Source organism: Centruroides sculpturatus, unplaced genomic scaffold (genome assembly GCF_000671375.1).
Source record: "Centruroides sculpturatus isolate CEXI.00-Female unplaced genomic scaffold, Cexi_2.0 scaffold817, whole genome shotgun sequence".
Classification (NCBI taxonomy): Eukaryota; Metazoa; Arthropoda; class Arachnida; order Scorpiones; family Buthidae; genus Centruroides; species Centruroides sculpturatus.
In genome coordinates this window covers 136,816-154,195 of record NW_019385002.1, presented here as the reverse complement: position 1 = coordinate 154,195, position 17,380 = coordinate 136,816, and the positions used below count along the sequence as shown (strand labels likewise).

The 17,380-nt window shown below is 25.9% G+C and overlaps 1 protein-coding gene across 4 annotated transcripts in view; it reads left to right on the top strand.

The window, feature by feature from the left end:
- LOC111633242 (Down syndrome cell adhesion molecule-like protein Dscam2) overlaps window positions 1-17,380 on the top strand; it is a 45,528-nt gene that overhangs the window by 11,960 nt on the left and 16,188 nt on the right. For all 4 annotated transcript variants that reach the window (XR_002758029.1, XM_023377779.1, XM_023377777.1 and 1 more), the window contains exons 3-7: window positions 7,096-7,257; window positions 8,060-8,206; window positions 8,387-8,680; window positions 8,917-9,186; window positions 9,523-9,933. Coding sequence is in view for 3 of the 4 variants with exons in the window: in XM_023377779.1 (XP_023233547.1) it covers window positions 7,096-7,257; window positions 8,060-8,206; window positions 8,387-8,680; window positions 8,917-9,186; window positions 9,523-9,933 (1,284 nt within the window). In the remaining variant the exon portion in view is untranslated. The remainder of the gene's footprint in view (window positions 1-7,095; window positions 7,258-8,059; window positions 8,207-8,386; window positions 8,681-8,916; window positions 9,187-9,522; window positions 9,934-17,380) is intronic.

The window sequence follows — 17,380 nt, the reverse complement described above, 5'->3', positions numbered from 1 at the left end:
CTTACTTCCTGAACTTTTTTTTTATCTTTAACCCATTTTATTCTTAATTGTTTTACTTTAACTTTTCTTCTCTATGACCCATTTTAGAACTTAATTTTGAATTTTTAATATATTTAGTCTTATAACTTTTAGAAATTTTGTAATTAATCTCGCTTAAAATCATTAAAATTGTTCTTTTTTAACGCCAAAGATAAACATAAAACGAAATTAAATATTCTATCTGTTTATTTTATACTTCTTTAAGTCTTGTTTTCTGGCATGTCTATCTCGATTTTAATATTAGAATTTTCAATTTTAAATTATATAATTTTATGCATATTTGTACTTAGCACTCTTTATAATTATTATATTTTAGATAAAATTTTCTGTATTTTTCTAAGCTAATAGATCTCATTATGTCATACATTAATGGATTGATTTCTATATATAAAGAACAAAATGTATTTGAAGAAATTCCAAAATATTCACAGTATAAATTAAGTCAAATATCAGATAACGACGTGACTTTCATTGTAATAATATTAAACTTAAACTAATATTAAATGGCTCTTGTTACGCAAATAACACAGATTTGACAATGCTCTTATGCCTGTTTGAAATCAAGTAGTATCAATAAATAGAACTTGTAGAAACATCTGAAAATATCATATGTAAAGTAAATGTCTTTTGGAGAATTCAAGGTTTTCATATCATGCTGAGATAATAACTTAATTTTGTTTGATCCAAATTTTTTGTAAGTAGTATGTGAATACAGCAACCTGAAAATTCTGTACAGAAAATCTTTGTGTTTTAACAGTAGGCGATGACAAATATATTCAGTTAAATGTTCAAAAATGAAGACAATAGATCTCGTAAAAACATTTGATCTGAGGATGATAGGTTTTATAGATCTGATATTGTCAACTTAGTTACTTGAGTTCTAGTCTCTTAACAGCATCAGGGACAATAGTTTCTTCTTTAACAGTACGCAAGAGGGTTCATATGGTTTTTGTACTAGGAAACTAATGATGTGTGTTCCCTCAACTCCTCGACACAAAAGAGAAGACCTCTTGATTTCACTTCATGTCAACTAGACTCATGAGAGTTCTGTTTTCTTTGCAAACGAGTTCAAATTTGTTCTTTAAAATGATTGCATAGAAGGACAGTATATTTGCTCTTTAAAATTACTAATTTGTTGTTTAAAATAGACTGTAGGCTATAGAATGACTGCATGCTTCTACATCCACTTTTAGAGATTGGTGTATAATTTGAACGTATTGGCATAAGATGTTTTTAACTATGGCTGCATAGATCTCAATATGATAGCCTTTAATTGTATTAATGTTCATCCAGGATCAGTATTTTGAACTTCCTGCTTGTGTTACAAAGATAATTTTATTCTTAAATGAGGATAATAGTCATACTCTTCAAGTTAAGATAGCAAACAATATATCGAGATAAATAGTTTTAGTAGTACACAATATCCACTCTATTTCTATAAAATCTCACTTCTATTGAAGGATTGTTTTATTAGCGTGTTGCTATAATCTACTCAAAAAATCTACAGCAACTTAAAAATGCTTTAGTGGAATGGCAGACATTATTTCCAAGTACTACTGAACAGTCTGGAAAACAGCACGAAACAATGTTGCGAGGCATTTATTGCTCTCTGAGGTGCACTCTGTATTGACTCATTTTTTTGCAATGTGATTCTGAATGCGAATTATTCTTACATTCTTAAAAATAAATTTTCTTGTAAATATTCTCAATAAATATGCTGTTTAAGTATATGTTTTTTAGCAAACTTTTACGCTGAAATTTTCAAAAAATCTTTTAAAAGTAACTTTGTTTATTAAATAATGAAACCGTTATATTTTAAATAATTACAAAACTTTTGTTTCTTTGTATTTGGAATTTTACATATAATTAAACAAATGCATAATAACAAAATATATAGGCTATATATATATATATATATATATATATTCATTCAGGATAACGAGTATAATGTGTCAAACTTTCTGAATCATTTAATTTATTTATCTAAATTTTAATCTATGTTAGGAGTTAATATTTTAATATTAAAAACCATTTATGATCATTAACGAAGCATTAAAAACATATGCGAATTTAAAGAATCAAGCAATTGAAATGTTCTCTAAACAACAAAGAAAGATTGTTTTCTCAATTTTTGAGATTTAAATCTTAACTACATCGCAACTGTCAGGTAATATTATTCTTTTCTTAAATCTCAGTTGGAGAAAATCTTCGAAATTTTATTTAAATAAATTATCTACTCCCTTGTCAATTCAAAATCGTATTTTTAGACTTTAATACTTTAATCTCTTCTAATAAAACTTTCCTTGTCGTAATACTTTCACAATATTAAAGTTTAATTAAAATTAAAATTAATACTTTGTATTAAATCATCCATTTTATAAGTTATTAATATTCCCAATGGCATGGTTAACATATTAATATGTATCATACTTATCCATTTATAAGTTAAATATTTTAAAATAATAATAACTTTTAACCTTATAACCCAAATTATTTTTTTTAAATTTAATTCTTATATTTTAAAACATGTATTTGTCTAATTTATCATTTCTCCGTTTGGAATAATGATTTAAAAATATGAAAAATATTTATACAATTATTAAAATATAAAAATATGAGTAATGATCTTCATTACACCAGTTAATTTACGTTAAAAACTTGACATTTGTATACTATTAGAGTCTAATTAATGTGATTATTTTTACAGCTATAAATCATTTAAGATCATTATATAATTTTATAACAAAAAATAAATAAGTAATGACAAAATCTAGTGTTGTTTTCGTATATTTATTTAAATTGCCTCTTGCTGTTTTTTTTCCCTTCTCTGCCTTGTTATGCGATACATTTATTTAAATATAAGTTGAAAAAGTATCTGTCTATAACAATTAGCATCCTTCTTTTCAGAAAAATCTACCTTTCAAGTATTTCTAATCATTATTTTTTTATTCTAATTTTTTCTATAAAATACGCATCATTATATAAGTAGTTAAAAATTAATGCTTTATTATTATAAAAATATAAAATAACTACATTAACACTGTAAGCATAGTATTTATTTACTTCAATTCAATAAGATTAATTTAAAAATTAATGCGAATTTAAGGATAACAACCAAATAAAAAGACTATAAACAAATTTCTGTAGCTTTTTACAGGCTTTTATTTATAGTTAAACATATTTAAAAATGTATTTTTCTTAGGATATTTAGAGCGAAAAAAAATGGTTCAAATCATTCTTTGTTCTAAATATTTAAATACTGTTTTATTTAAATAAAACAGTATTTTATTGTTAACAGTGCAATATATCTTGCTTATGTTTTATATTATGACTTAAACATACGCGTAAACAAAAGATATATAAGCTTATAATGGATCATAAAATTAATGAAAATGTTTATTTTTTATTTCAAGATAATTTTAGTAGAAGCCATTAAAACTTTGATATTATATTATATAAAAATTTGATAGAAATAAATTCATTAAAAAAGAAATAAATTATTACACGTGTAGAATAAGAAAAACGTTTATATATTTTTTAAAATTTAACCTATAAAATCTGAAAATATTCCATTTATTAGAGTAAACATATAAGCAATTTTACAAATANTCTATTTTTTTTATTTTTATTTTTTTGATCCTCATTATATGTATATATATATATATATCTTTTTTGTGTTGAAAGAAAAAAGTATATCCAATTTTTCAATAAAAAAAATAAATAAATAAATTGCGGTTTTATTTTAGGAATTAATAACTTGAATTTTTCATTGTTCTACGCCTTTTTGCCTAGAAAAATATTCTTTTCGAACGTGATCTTTTTTAAAAAATAACAAATTGATCTCTTTTTCTGTAAAACCAACTTGGATGTGTTGGATACGTTAATCTAATAGGACTACTCAACCTAAAATTGCACTGTTTTCGCTTGTTCTATAATCGAGTTATTCTCATTTCTATCCAGTTCTTTCTCTTTTCTCTTGTTGTATAATCATTATCCTTGTCATTCTTTTCTAAATTATTTTTTTCTTTCTTTCTCTATCCAATATAGTCCCTCTCTCTAATATTAGACACCGTTTCAATGTTTTCCTACCGTGTAATTTTTCCTTCCTATTCATTGAATTAATCAGTTTTTAATTATTTACACGTGTCTTTGTATTATCGTCCCTTTCATGTTGATAATTGCTTCTATTTTTATTCTATACAGTAAATTTTGCATTCAATAATCTCTTTTCATATACGAAAACACGCTATTTGTTATCCTTAAGATAAACACGGATTAAATTGTTATATAAACATCGATAAATAATTTTTGCCGTTTAAATGAATAAATTTTCTATTTAATCATATGAATTTTTTAAAAATAGATGGAAAGAAAATTTTAAAAAATAACTACACAAGTAAAAGGCATAAAATAAAAAATTATACTCCTTGAAAGATACAATAAATTTTGTTGAATCTGAAAAGTTGACTGATGACTAAAAATGACTGATAGGGCAATGTTCGATTTTAAACTTATAAATTTTATAGAGATAATAAATAACTTCAAAAAATTCTTCAAATAACCATTTAAATACTCACATAAGGTTAATTTACATGAATATGCGATGAAAAAAAAGCGCTTCAATATGTTCGTTCGGTCCATGACACTCGGTAGAAAAAGTTATTGATAGTTCTATACTGACCCTTCCTTCTTCTGACTTATTATATGATATATATCGAATTTGAGCTCTATATTTTGCCATATAATTTGATTTATTAGAGTTATTTTTTATGTTAGAATATAGTGATGGATACAACAAAGTCTTATAGATATTGCATCATTTGCTTCAGTTATAACAACAAACTGAGCTCTATTATGTTTTTATTTTCTAATATTGCGATGTGTATTTGTATTAAACCACTTATTTATCTATGAGATTAGCCTGTCAAAGTGTTTCTTCAACAAATTTATTATGTGAGCTACCTGATTACTTTTCTCACGTATATAAGACTGTAAATATTTTATATCTTAATATGATGGCACCGGTTATAAATCTTTCTTTATTTTATCATTTATGACTTCTTCTCATCTATAATTTTTACGATCATTTGTAATTTACTTTTATTTTCGATAATTTCAAATATTTTACTCGACGTTGAAGAGTCTAAAAAATTCTTCTTTTTATTACGATCCATTCTGTATCATTATTAGTTAAAGTAGTAATAAATGTTTATATAGGAATTCTATATGATTCCCACGTTAGATTTGGCTGTAACTCAACCATCTTTTCCAATGCAAAACGTTATTATAGCTAGTAAATGTATATTAAAGTAATAATAAAAAGAGTTTTATTACTGTTTAAGTCGAGAAGATAACACTGTATCGAATCATGAGGGGAAAATAAGGATCTTTTTTTTCTTAATTATTTCCTTATCGTATTACTGGTATACATCCGGATTTATACACATATTATAAAATGACTCGTTTAAGAAAAGCATAAAAAATTTTATATCTATAAACTTTCACCTTTTACTACTTTTATAAACATTTCCAAAAATTATATTATATAAATTATTTGCGATAATGCAAGTTATGAACTTTGTGAATAAATGATAGCAATTGATTTGCCAGTCTTTCATTCTCTTTAAATGAGAACCTTTGACACGAGAAACGATTAGAAAAATAATTAAAATACACTTAATTTCCTATAATGTATTAATTAAATTGTATAATGTATTCCAATTAATAAACTATGTATTAAACTTTCGCATGAGTTGCATTTTTGTTGAAACCATCTGAACAATGTTATAATTTCCATTTAAACTATTTATTGTTAATTTTTAAATGTTATTAAATTTATCAGTTGCACACTTTTTTTATTCAGTGTGTATTTTATTAATAAATAATTTATAAGAAGTCTTAAAAAGATAAAAATTTCTCTTGTCTTCTTTAATTATCTGTCAACTTTCGAAGGATAATAACAATTCCATAGATAATCTCTTCGAAAATTTTACCATTTTTTTATCAATTAAATTTTTCTTCTAACATTTCTTTTATTTTCTTATTATTAACCTTCCTTTTCTATTTTTTTTATTTTTATTTTTTTGATCCTCATTATATGTATATATATATATATATCTTTTTTGTGTTGAAAGAAAAAAGTATATCCAATTTTTCAATAAAAAAAATAAATAAATAAATTGCGGTTTTATTTTAGGAATTAATAACTTGAATTTTTCATTGTTCTACGCCTTTTTGCCTAGAAAAATATTCTTTTCGAACGTGATCTTTTTTAAAAAATAACAAATTGATCTCTTTTTCTGTAAAACCAACTTGGATGTGTTGGATACGTTAATCTAATAGGACTACTCAACCTAAAATTGCACTGTTTTCGCTTGTTCTATAATCGAGTTATTCTCATTTCTATCCAGTTCTTTCTCTTTTCTCTTGTTGTATAATCATTATCCTTGTCATTCTTTTCTAAATTATTTTTTTCTTTCTTTCTCTATCCAATATAGTCCCTCTCTCTAATATTAGACACCGTTTCAATGTTTTCCTACCGTGTAATTTTTCCTTCCTATTCATTGAATTAATCAGTTTTTAATTATTTACACGTGTCTTTGTATTATCGTCCCTTTCATGTTGATAATTGCTTCTATTTTTATTCTATACAGTAAATTTTGCATTCAATAATCTCTTTTCATATACGAAAACACGCTATTTGTTATCCTTAAGATAAACACGGATGCATAAAAAAATGATTATATATTTTTTCAAATCTTTAATCATTTTTTTACAAAGTGAATAACAACTAGATAATTGAAGTAATATATCATTAAAAAGTATATATATAGCCTATATTTATTTTTTAAGAGAATAAATTTTAACTTAAAAATTCTTAAAAATATTATTTACGATATATAAAATATTTATTTATTGGTGTTAAATTTAATATTTAATGCTTACACGTATGCTACATTACAACTATTTTTTATTTTATTTCTATGTATATTTGTTTCTAGAGTTAATTATTAAATTATTTATCGATTGATGTATATTTTTTTCTGATTTTTCTAGTAATCTTGCAGAATTATGAGATCAGATCCTTCGACGAATTTGTTCTTAGAGGCAACATGGCAGTGCTCAGGTGTCCTATCCCTAGTTTTGTCAGCGATTATGTTCGTGTATCCCATTGGGAAAGGAATGACAGTTTCTTTATAACTCCCACGACAGGAGACGGTAATGGTTTTGTAGAGATAGAATCTAACAATCACCATTTACATCCTTCACTTGTGCCACTATGTCAACTTATATATCGGAGAATGTATCCAGATTAGTCCAATAGTCTCATAAGAAAAGCATTACTGCCGACTTGCGGGATGCACTTATACTATAGACTAAAACTGTTATAAAATATTTTCTTATTTTTTTAAATTGAAAAATAATTTCTAAATATCTTTTCTTTTTTAAAAATTACTAAATCAAATAATAAATTAGTACTGTGTTAAATGAATGTTTAAAATAATTTTTGGGTATTTAAAAAATGTTAAATATGCAAAAATTTTAAAATTTAAATTTAACAATGTTCCAAATATGGATCAGTGACGTACAATTGCAATAACATAAATAAATAATAATAATAATAAATTATACAAAAATATATAATAGGCCTACATAATAATATATCATAAAACTACGAGGAAAAATATACAATAATTTTTGTTATATAATTAACGAATCCAGGGTTTATTATTATTGTTTATATTTTTTAATGGTATATTATTATGTATTATATATTTTTGTATAGTTTATTTATGTTATTGCAATTGTTCGTCACTGATTCATATTTGAAATACTGTTGAATATATAATTTTTAAAAATGATTCCTTTACATGTTCGTTCCTGATGATGGCTGCATAGATAGCCGAAGATGTTAGAAAATAAAAAATTTTTGCTTTATTTTTTATTATTAAAAATAATTTAAAATTTATTAAATATAAAATATACGGTATAATTTGATATATTTTTTGATAAATTAAAGGTCGATACGGAATATTTAATAAGGGAGATTTATATATAAAAAAAGTGGACAACAGAGATAGTTCCTACAGTTTTAGATGTCATACAGAGAATATTCTCACAGGAGAAAAAAAGAGCAGTATAAAATATTCAAAAGTCATAGTTACAGGTAAATCAACCTTAAAATTTCTAGATCCAATGTCTTATATTAAACTTTTGTCTCGCTATAGTTCAATAACGTTATTGCGAATCTAGAAACACGTAATGTTTCTCCTAAGAGAGAAAGAAACTATGTAATATTTCAAGAGAAGATATCTAATGTTACAATAACTTTTGTTTCGTGTTACAGAACCCCATCACAGCCAGCTGCCCAGGATTATTTCTCGAAGCACTAAACTAACTGTACCTGTTCGGCAGTCCCAAGCCATTTTGGTGTGTATTGCCCAAGGGTATCCACTTCCTACTTATCGTTGGTATAAGGAACAAGGGGGACTTACTCCTGCAGAAATCAATCAAAGGATTAGACAGGAGGATGGTGTATTGCTCATCCAAAGAGTTATGCCAGAGGACAGTGGAAAATATGTTTGTGTTGTCAGCAATAGCGTGGGAGAAGATCGAACGGAAATTGAACTTTTTGTTGAAGGTCGTAATTGCAACTTTATACATTAAACATATTTATTATTAAATATATTATATAGATATAAATAAATTGTTAAAATTTAACATTACTTTTTTACTTGAAGTATACGAAATCGTATCTATTTACTTATACATTCGTTCATTCGAATTTATAAAATATATTCGAACTATTCTGGATAAAATATACGTTTTTTAATTTAAAAAAAGAAGATAATAAAGTTAAAATTTTTTGCCTTACAGAGCCTCTGATTGTCAGCCTTATACCAGACCATCAAAGAGTGGATGTCGGAAAAACTGTAACTTTGAACTGTTCTATCACAGGACGTCCTGTCGGCTCAGTCGTATGGAGAAAAGACATGAACTTCCTTCCAACTAGTCGTCGACTGAAGTTTCTTTCTCCAACACTTTTAGAAATCAGCCAAGTGAAGCGTCAGGATGCTGGAATATATCAATGCTTTGTGTATGGAGAAACGAATTCAGTTCAAGCATCTGCTTCTGTTGTTATTGGAGGTAGAATTGAAAATTCAATATTTCAGAAGGTTTGAAAATCTCGAAAATAATATTATATTTCTGTTTTATTGCTTTCAACGATATATATATTCAATCGAATATTTATTTGCCTGCAATATATATAAAGTTTTAACGTTGAAATGTTTAAAATATATATGCTTTAAAAACAAATAACATAATTTAATGCTGCATTAAATTATGTTATTTGTTTTAATGCTGCATTAAAGATTAAATACTGATAAAAATTAAAATCTTCTTATAAAAATAAAGTATTAAAAACTACTTTTTCTTGTAGAATTAATCGGATTTTTTAAAATAAAATTTTATTACGTATAGATCTGGTACCAGAGTTTCGATATGTTTATCAAGAACAGACGGTGCATCCTCGTTCTTTTGTATCGCTGAAATGTGTTGCTGTAGGCAACCCTCTTCCACAGATAACTTGGATTCTGGACGGAATATGGCCCATTTCTAGTAGAGCAGGAACGGTGGTAAATACATATGCTACCACAGAAGGCGATGTCATTAGCTACGTAAATCTCACATCAGCTGATGTGGGTGACAGTGGAGTTTATACCTGCACTGCTACAAATTACGCAGGACAGAAAAGCCACTCTCAGAGATTAAATGTGTATGGACCACTATTTGTGAGACCCTTAAGTAACTTTACAGTTTTATCTGGAAAGACTTTTATCATCAGTTGCCCATTCGGCGGTTATCCGTACAGTTCTATTATCTGGAAATATGGTGAGTTTATTTCCTTCCGTTTGTTGAGTACTTCCTCTAGGACAGGAAATGCATCGGGATGTGCTTGTTATGAAATAATTACTTCCGGTAATGGCATAAAATGAAGAGATATGCAGGAAAGATACTTTTAAAGGGGATACTTGAGTAAAAATTCTTACATTTATAATCATTTCAGTTAAATATTAAATGTTTTGTTGTACGTTTAAAACGTATTAATTTAAATTGTTTATTAAAAATTTTAATTTAATACCTATTTAAAATTTTGATCGCCCTAATTAATCACGATAGCAAACTTAAAGAGATTTATGGTAAAGTTTTCGTAAACAAGCTTCTAGATATTAAATTCAAAATTTGTTTGAATATTTAAAAAACTGTTAAAGAAAGAGATCTAATGTCCATAACTAGGAAATTATAGAAAAATTTTTACGATACTTAAATTTTAGTTTGATGAGAGTTATTGTATTTCTCTTAAATGTTAAGAGTTTAAGTATACAAATTAATCTTGCACGGGAATTTAGCGATATTCTACAAATATTTGCATGTATTAGCATTAATGTATCTAAGTCTTTTATAATTCTAATCTAGGTAGATTTAAAACAAAGCAAAATTAATTACAGAACAAAATATGTTTAAGACCTATTGATACGTTGTTTGGATAGTTTCAAAAGATATATTATAAAAGTTTCATTTTAAATAATAAATTTTTAATGTCAAATATTAAAATATATATACTTTTTATTACAGGAAAATTTATTTAGTATATTTAAGGAAATTTTTTAAAAAATTGATTTTTTGATGTATAAAAAAATTGATAAAAAATATTAACTCTTTTATCTTACAATTTAAAAATTTATTCTGTTATTAACTATTATCTTTCAAATTTGGAGACTATTTATCTTGGAATATTGCCATAATGTGTACTTGCATTTGCGGCTGTAATTTGCAAACTTGATGATATTGATAAGTAGTTTCAATGGAGACAAGAAAACGCAGTAGGAATAATATGTCCATTACTTTTTCGTAAATGTTTGTCTTTTATTATATGCCACTGATTCACAAAAGAGAAAGTGGGTCAGACATACAAAATTTTTGAAAAATAAAAAAGGTCTACAGTTAATGTGACTCTTATTCCAAGGTAACATTAATCAGTTGTAAATAAAACTGTCCAATTTCAAATATAATAAATTTAATTCATGTTTTCTTTTGGAGAGATTCCAATCAGGATGAGAAAATCTAAATTTTATGAGGTAACGTCAAAATCTTTTTTAAGTTTTTTTATTCGTATTCGTTTTAGCAGAACTCTTTTCGATGATTTATGGTATAATTAACAGATTTTTATATATTAGTAAATTTATATGTGAGCATTTGTTTTTTTTTCTTCCTTCTTGTTTTTTTTGGGGGTTTTTAAGTTAATTTTTCTTGCAATTTTTTGGTTTTTTTCCATTTTAAAATTTCTTTTTATTATTATTTGCCATATAGTTTGTAAATTTTATAAATATAATTTAAAAGAATTTGTTTCAAACTAACTACTGTGCCAATTTACACTAAAAGAAACAGGAAAAGAGATTATTATCCAAGAATTTTAAGAATATTTTTAGCATCAATGACAAATTATCCGCAGAGAGGAAAGTGATATTTTAGATATTTCCTAATGATTCTACCTATTCTAGTTATTTCTACATTTTTAGAAAGATTAAATTATATTGAAAAGGGACTTTCGATTATTCGTAATTTATAATAACGCTTTTCCATTTCGCTTCTCCATCTATTCAATTTTTTAATGTAAAAATAACAACAGAAATATAAATTTATATTACAGAAACTGGCACGTATATTAAGAAATGCAATACTTAAATTATATATAAATACAGAGATCATATATTATTTAAAAATTTGTATTAAATAAACTTTATGCAACAGTATATAACAATAAAAATTAAACAGTAAACTTCCATAACGAATACATAATTATTCGTAATTGTAAGAATTATATAAAATATTTATTAATATTCAGATAATTTTATTAATATTATAAGTAAACACATCTAAATTTTTATAAAATATTATATTGCTTCTAGGCCCTAACCTTGGATGGCTTTAAGTATCTGTTCTGATCAGCTTAAAATAAATAAATATTATGCAAATACGAAAGTGCAATATGCAATAAAAGACGATTTAAAAAGTATTTTAATTATTTATAGCAAAATTTTAACGATTTTTCCTAAGCTAGTAGTATTTTTTCTAGCATTAATATCACTCATCCAGTATTGTTTTTTAGGACAGATATGCGGACTTCTATCATTAAGTGATGCTACATGATATTAATTTATAACATAAATTAAAGTTGTAAAGTTACTATTCTTTAATTACAGTAATAAAAACGATAGTGAAATTTTTATAAATCTAGCTAGTATATAAAATATTAAAAAATACCTTTGATGTAGATTACCTTTTTGCAAAATTTTAATCAATAAAATGAATTTCTTTCATCAAATAGAATTAGCCTTTATAGATTAGATAATTTTGTTATGCAATTTATATTCAATAGAAAATATTCTTCTTTCAACATATACTTTTTCTTTTTCTTCCTTTTTCTTAAAAAAAGTTCTATAATCCTTGTTTCGAGATAATTAAACTCAAGACTTTATTCCACATTTTGAAAGTATAACGAATTAAATTTGTTAAGTTTTTTTCCTATAAAAATGAAAGAAAGAGTGACTTTAATATTTTATAAAATATTTTTGAAAGGATATTTGAAGAAAAAGAGATTAAAATTGCCTTTTGAAGTGTTTGACACGTCTTTACTAAACTCACTCATCACATTGGCTGACAACTGTGAAATTGCATGCATATTTCTAGACAAATGACATTTTCAGCAAATGTAATTATCCCTAATTGGAAATTCATTTATTCAAAATCTTAATTTGAAAACATTTTTCAAGGACACTTATGAAAAGTACTTACAGCAATAAATTTAAGATAGGAATGACTATATCCATTAATAGTGCTGTCAGCCTTATACAGTACATCAGCAGTGCTTATGGCTTAGCAACTTCTAACTTGATGGATAGACTAATGAATTATTCAAGTGAAAAAAATACTAAATTTTTTATTTACTTATATATAAAAAATATCCAATAATAAACTTTTAAATTATTATATTATCGAGTTTAGATGATGCTTTTACCTTGGAACAATATGATGCTGGAGAAAATAATCACCAGTTTAAAAGGCTGCAACTGCTAGGATAGATGTCATTAAGGTTAAATAAGGAAGGTTTCATTATCGCTAAATAGTAGCTCTACCGTTGCACTAACCGTAAATAACAGTTATTGTATAGCCATAAAGAAACTCTGTGCAAGAAAAAAAAGTGAATTTTCCAAAACTAAAATCGTTATTTTTATCATATTAATGGATCTTTCGATGATAAGAAACAAAATTATATATATTGTTATTACATTTTAAACGCGCTCAAGTATTGTGCAGAAGCAATTGTTGAACATTATTCCAAGATGGATTTCATCCAAGCATCAGTATTACGTACGTTGCATTCTTTCTCACAGATTTTTCACTTTAATGGCGCTAAGCTTAACTTAATTTATGCCCACAAGCGTTGAACTAATTATTTTGTATAACCTAAGCACGTTTTCGGTGGCGAAGGATAATTCATTGCAGAGAAAAACTGTTTGAATAACAAAAGTACTTTAGTGGAAACAACAAACAAGAAAAAATGAACTTCCTACATCTAATTTATGAGCCTCTTTCAATTTTATTGTTTTGGATTTATTTAGAAGTGAAAGAAAAACTATAACTATTACATTGTTTTTTTTTAAATGAACAATGCATTATTTTTTATCCATTAATTCAAAGTTTTTTTTCCTTATTTTCATCCGTTTCTTGTACATTTTTGATGATTATGGTTATTAGAAATTTAAATAAATAATTTAAAAGGGAATTATCAATTTTTACATTTCGCTCTCTCTCTCTCATCTTTTATTTTGAGCATCTCTTGAGTAGAAAACCTTCGTAGAATTTACTTTTGAATATTTATAAGATGTTTTTAAATTATACAATGCCATTAGATTTTATGATAATAACCTGAACTTTTTTCCTCTTGTATTATTATCATTACCTAGAAATCCCGTGGAGGATTTTGATGAAATCTCTGTTATGTAACGGGATTTTGGTGCTGTTATTATTATTTATAAAGGGAAAAAAATTGATAAAATATTTTTGTTTATATACAAAGATTTCTTTCTGTTCAAAGACCGTAAAGCATTACTTCTATATCAAATAAATCCGACTCAAATGTATAAAAGTTTAAAATTATTTAAAATATAAATATAATTTATATTATTAATTTTTTATTAGTTTGTCTCGGAAATAAAACTTTAATCGGTTTCAAGCGACTTCTCACGTATCTCGTCTTTAAGATACTTCATTAATATACAACAATTACAAGATATTTAAATGTATTATTATATATAGTCTATTAAATAGTTAAAGATTCTTTGTTTATAATATTTTGTATTATTCAGATAATTTAATTTATAATATTAAATATTTTAAGTCTTCAAATTACATTAAAAAGCACAACATTGTACAGAGTCGAGGTAACAAGATGAGTCTTATCTGGAACATATCTCCTTATCTGAAAATATCATATCGATCTAAATGTATTAAGAAGAAAAGGAGTACATTTTGCATCTTTAAGATATGATATTTAAAAGATTATATTGTAAATTGCCGTTTAAAATATTTTGTAAACATAGATTGTTCATGTTTTGAATGTTGAGAAAGAAGTTATAAATGTTCAACATGATGGAAAGATATGTATTGCATTGATGCCAACTCTAAGGGGGTGGAGCCTATTTGGTCCCCCAACATTTTAAACTAATGATAGATCCCTCAAAGTTAAGGATAAAAATTATCTTTAGTCTTCAACTTTGGAGAACACTGTACCACTTAAAATATTAAGGAAACTGAACTGGTTCCGAGCCCTTAGAGTTGGAGCCCCTGATATGTTGTATAGCTAAGAAAATAATTAATACATCTGTACTTAGTTATTAAACAATATCTAAATGTCACGTACTGTAGAAGTTCTGATGTTAATCGAAGTTGCCATTCTTGAAAACAAAGTTGAATATTCTTATAGAAATAAATGTGTTTTGTTAAATAAATTTTTCGGCTTTTGAAAGTTGAGACTAGCCATAAATAAATTGAAGTGAGTAATTTTGTTTTATAAATAAGTTTTAGTGCATGAATGATAGTTTGTCATCTTTCTCTTTTGACAAATATATTAAAACCCAGTTTACTAAATGATGCTCTCTTGGTGTTCATCAATAATAGGTAAAAATTTTTAAATTTCCACTAAAGAACAAATCGTTTCGGAGTTTAGTACATGAAAAATCACGCAATTTAATCATTGACTTATAAATTTTAAAGTGGAATGCATTTTAATAAAATAAAATTTTGTAAATTTATTATTCTTAAACTTTATAATTCATTAAAGTGTTATTAAAATATCAAAATCCATTTATAATTATCAAATAATGAATTTATTAAATATCTAATGATAAGCTTTAATGTTTATTTTAAGAGTTATTAATAGTTTGCTTTATAGTTAAGGCTATTTAACGCTGATAAAGATAGAGTTCTGGAAATCAAAATGTCATTCACAGAACATTAATTCATTTATCAAGATGTGCTGCAGCTTGCTCTAAACTGTTCAATGCTTGAACGAGTGTGTTACTTCAGGAATTTTAACGTTAAATCGTCCACGAAATCGCTCAATAAGCTTTAAAATCGCTAGATAAATATTGAAGATGGAAGGATATTAAGAAGCGAAAAAAAAAGAAATATGAAATTTTTATAGGATAACGTTTATAAATTAAGTACCAGCTGCATTCTTGTCACAGATGTTTACGGACTATTCTTGTAACAGCAAATCGTTATCAGAACAATGTGTGTAATAACCCTAGGGACATATAAAGGAGATCTATGATAGGGCGGTTCCTATATTCACACGTCTGCCTTATCATAATAATTATTACTTTTTGTTCTTTGGAGTATTACTGAGTTCATCTCCAGTCAATTTATATACAGTTTTGTACAGTGAGTTTAATTACACTTTTTTCCGGTTATAAATAATATCCCGAAATGTTTTAATCGATATTCTCTTCTGCACAGTTAAAATTTAAATTAGATGCCATTTATCCTTTATGTTTCGAAATTATTTGTATACTTTTTTCTTTCTTGTAATAAATTACACGTTTGCAATTTTTCAAAAATGGTTTTCCTTCCAACGACCGAGTAAGAAATTATGTAGAATTATTAATTTAACGGTTAGAACCGCGATAAATATTAATAAATCAGATTTATCCACGCTTCAATCGATGCTTTCAAATTAATAGTTATGTTATAGATAGTAAGCCAAACGTGGTATGTAATCCAATCAGGTCACTATCAGTAGCCAACGATGTGGTAGAATAGAATGAAGAGGTAATTTCTATCATACATTTATCAATGACAAGTATACTATTTCCACATGTTATATTCAAACTCTCTTTTTCTCCAGATACCAGTAGATTGGATTTGTGGACAGGTGAACTATCCGGTTTTCCAACAAATGGTGTGATTGTTGGGCTTGAGACAATTTTTCTCTTTGGCTGCTAATCAATCACAAAAGATAAATCACCTATGGGACTTACAAACCTATCTATTTTCTCGCCTTTAGAATCTAAAGACACTGAGTGTATTTCTATCTTTACTTACGAAAATATAAAGCCAAGCGATCCTCGTATCATCCAATCTAAGAAGAAAGCATTAAAGTTGGTAGTAAATATCATTTAAGTTATATCTAACAGTAGCATATTTATAATATATATACAATATACGATTATTTTAAAGGATATATTCTATGGGTACAAGTGTCTTCTATCTATTTTTACACAGAAGAAACAATACTCTATATTGTTTAAAGTATGAATGATCTTTAGGTTCTGCCAAGCAGCAGATTACGATAATAGGATAACCGAGTTGGTGTGCTAGGATTCGATTATTGAATCCGGTTTTTAGGATAAACCTCTATTCTAGCTCGACGTTGTTGTAGTAAAGTCTCTTATAAAATCCAATTTAGCCCAGACATCGAGTTGGCGGTTGGGTGATAAAATCTAAATTGCACTGTCATTCCACTGGTGTCCATATACACATACTGCCAGGGTTATTGTCTAATGGTATGACGGGGAGTCTTGTAATTTAAAAATATTAAATCGGTAATAAAGATTGAAAATATATCGCACCACTTATTAAATTGTATGAATATTTAGGGTTTCGGAAGATTAAAGTAGGAATTGCTTTCCTATATCATTAGATTTAATGACTCGATTTATTACTATCTGTAAATATGACATAGGTCTTACAGTGTTTAATACTTTTTATAATTTAC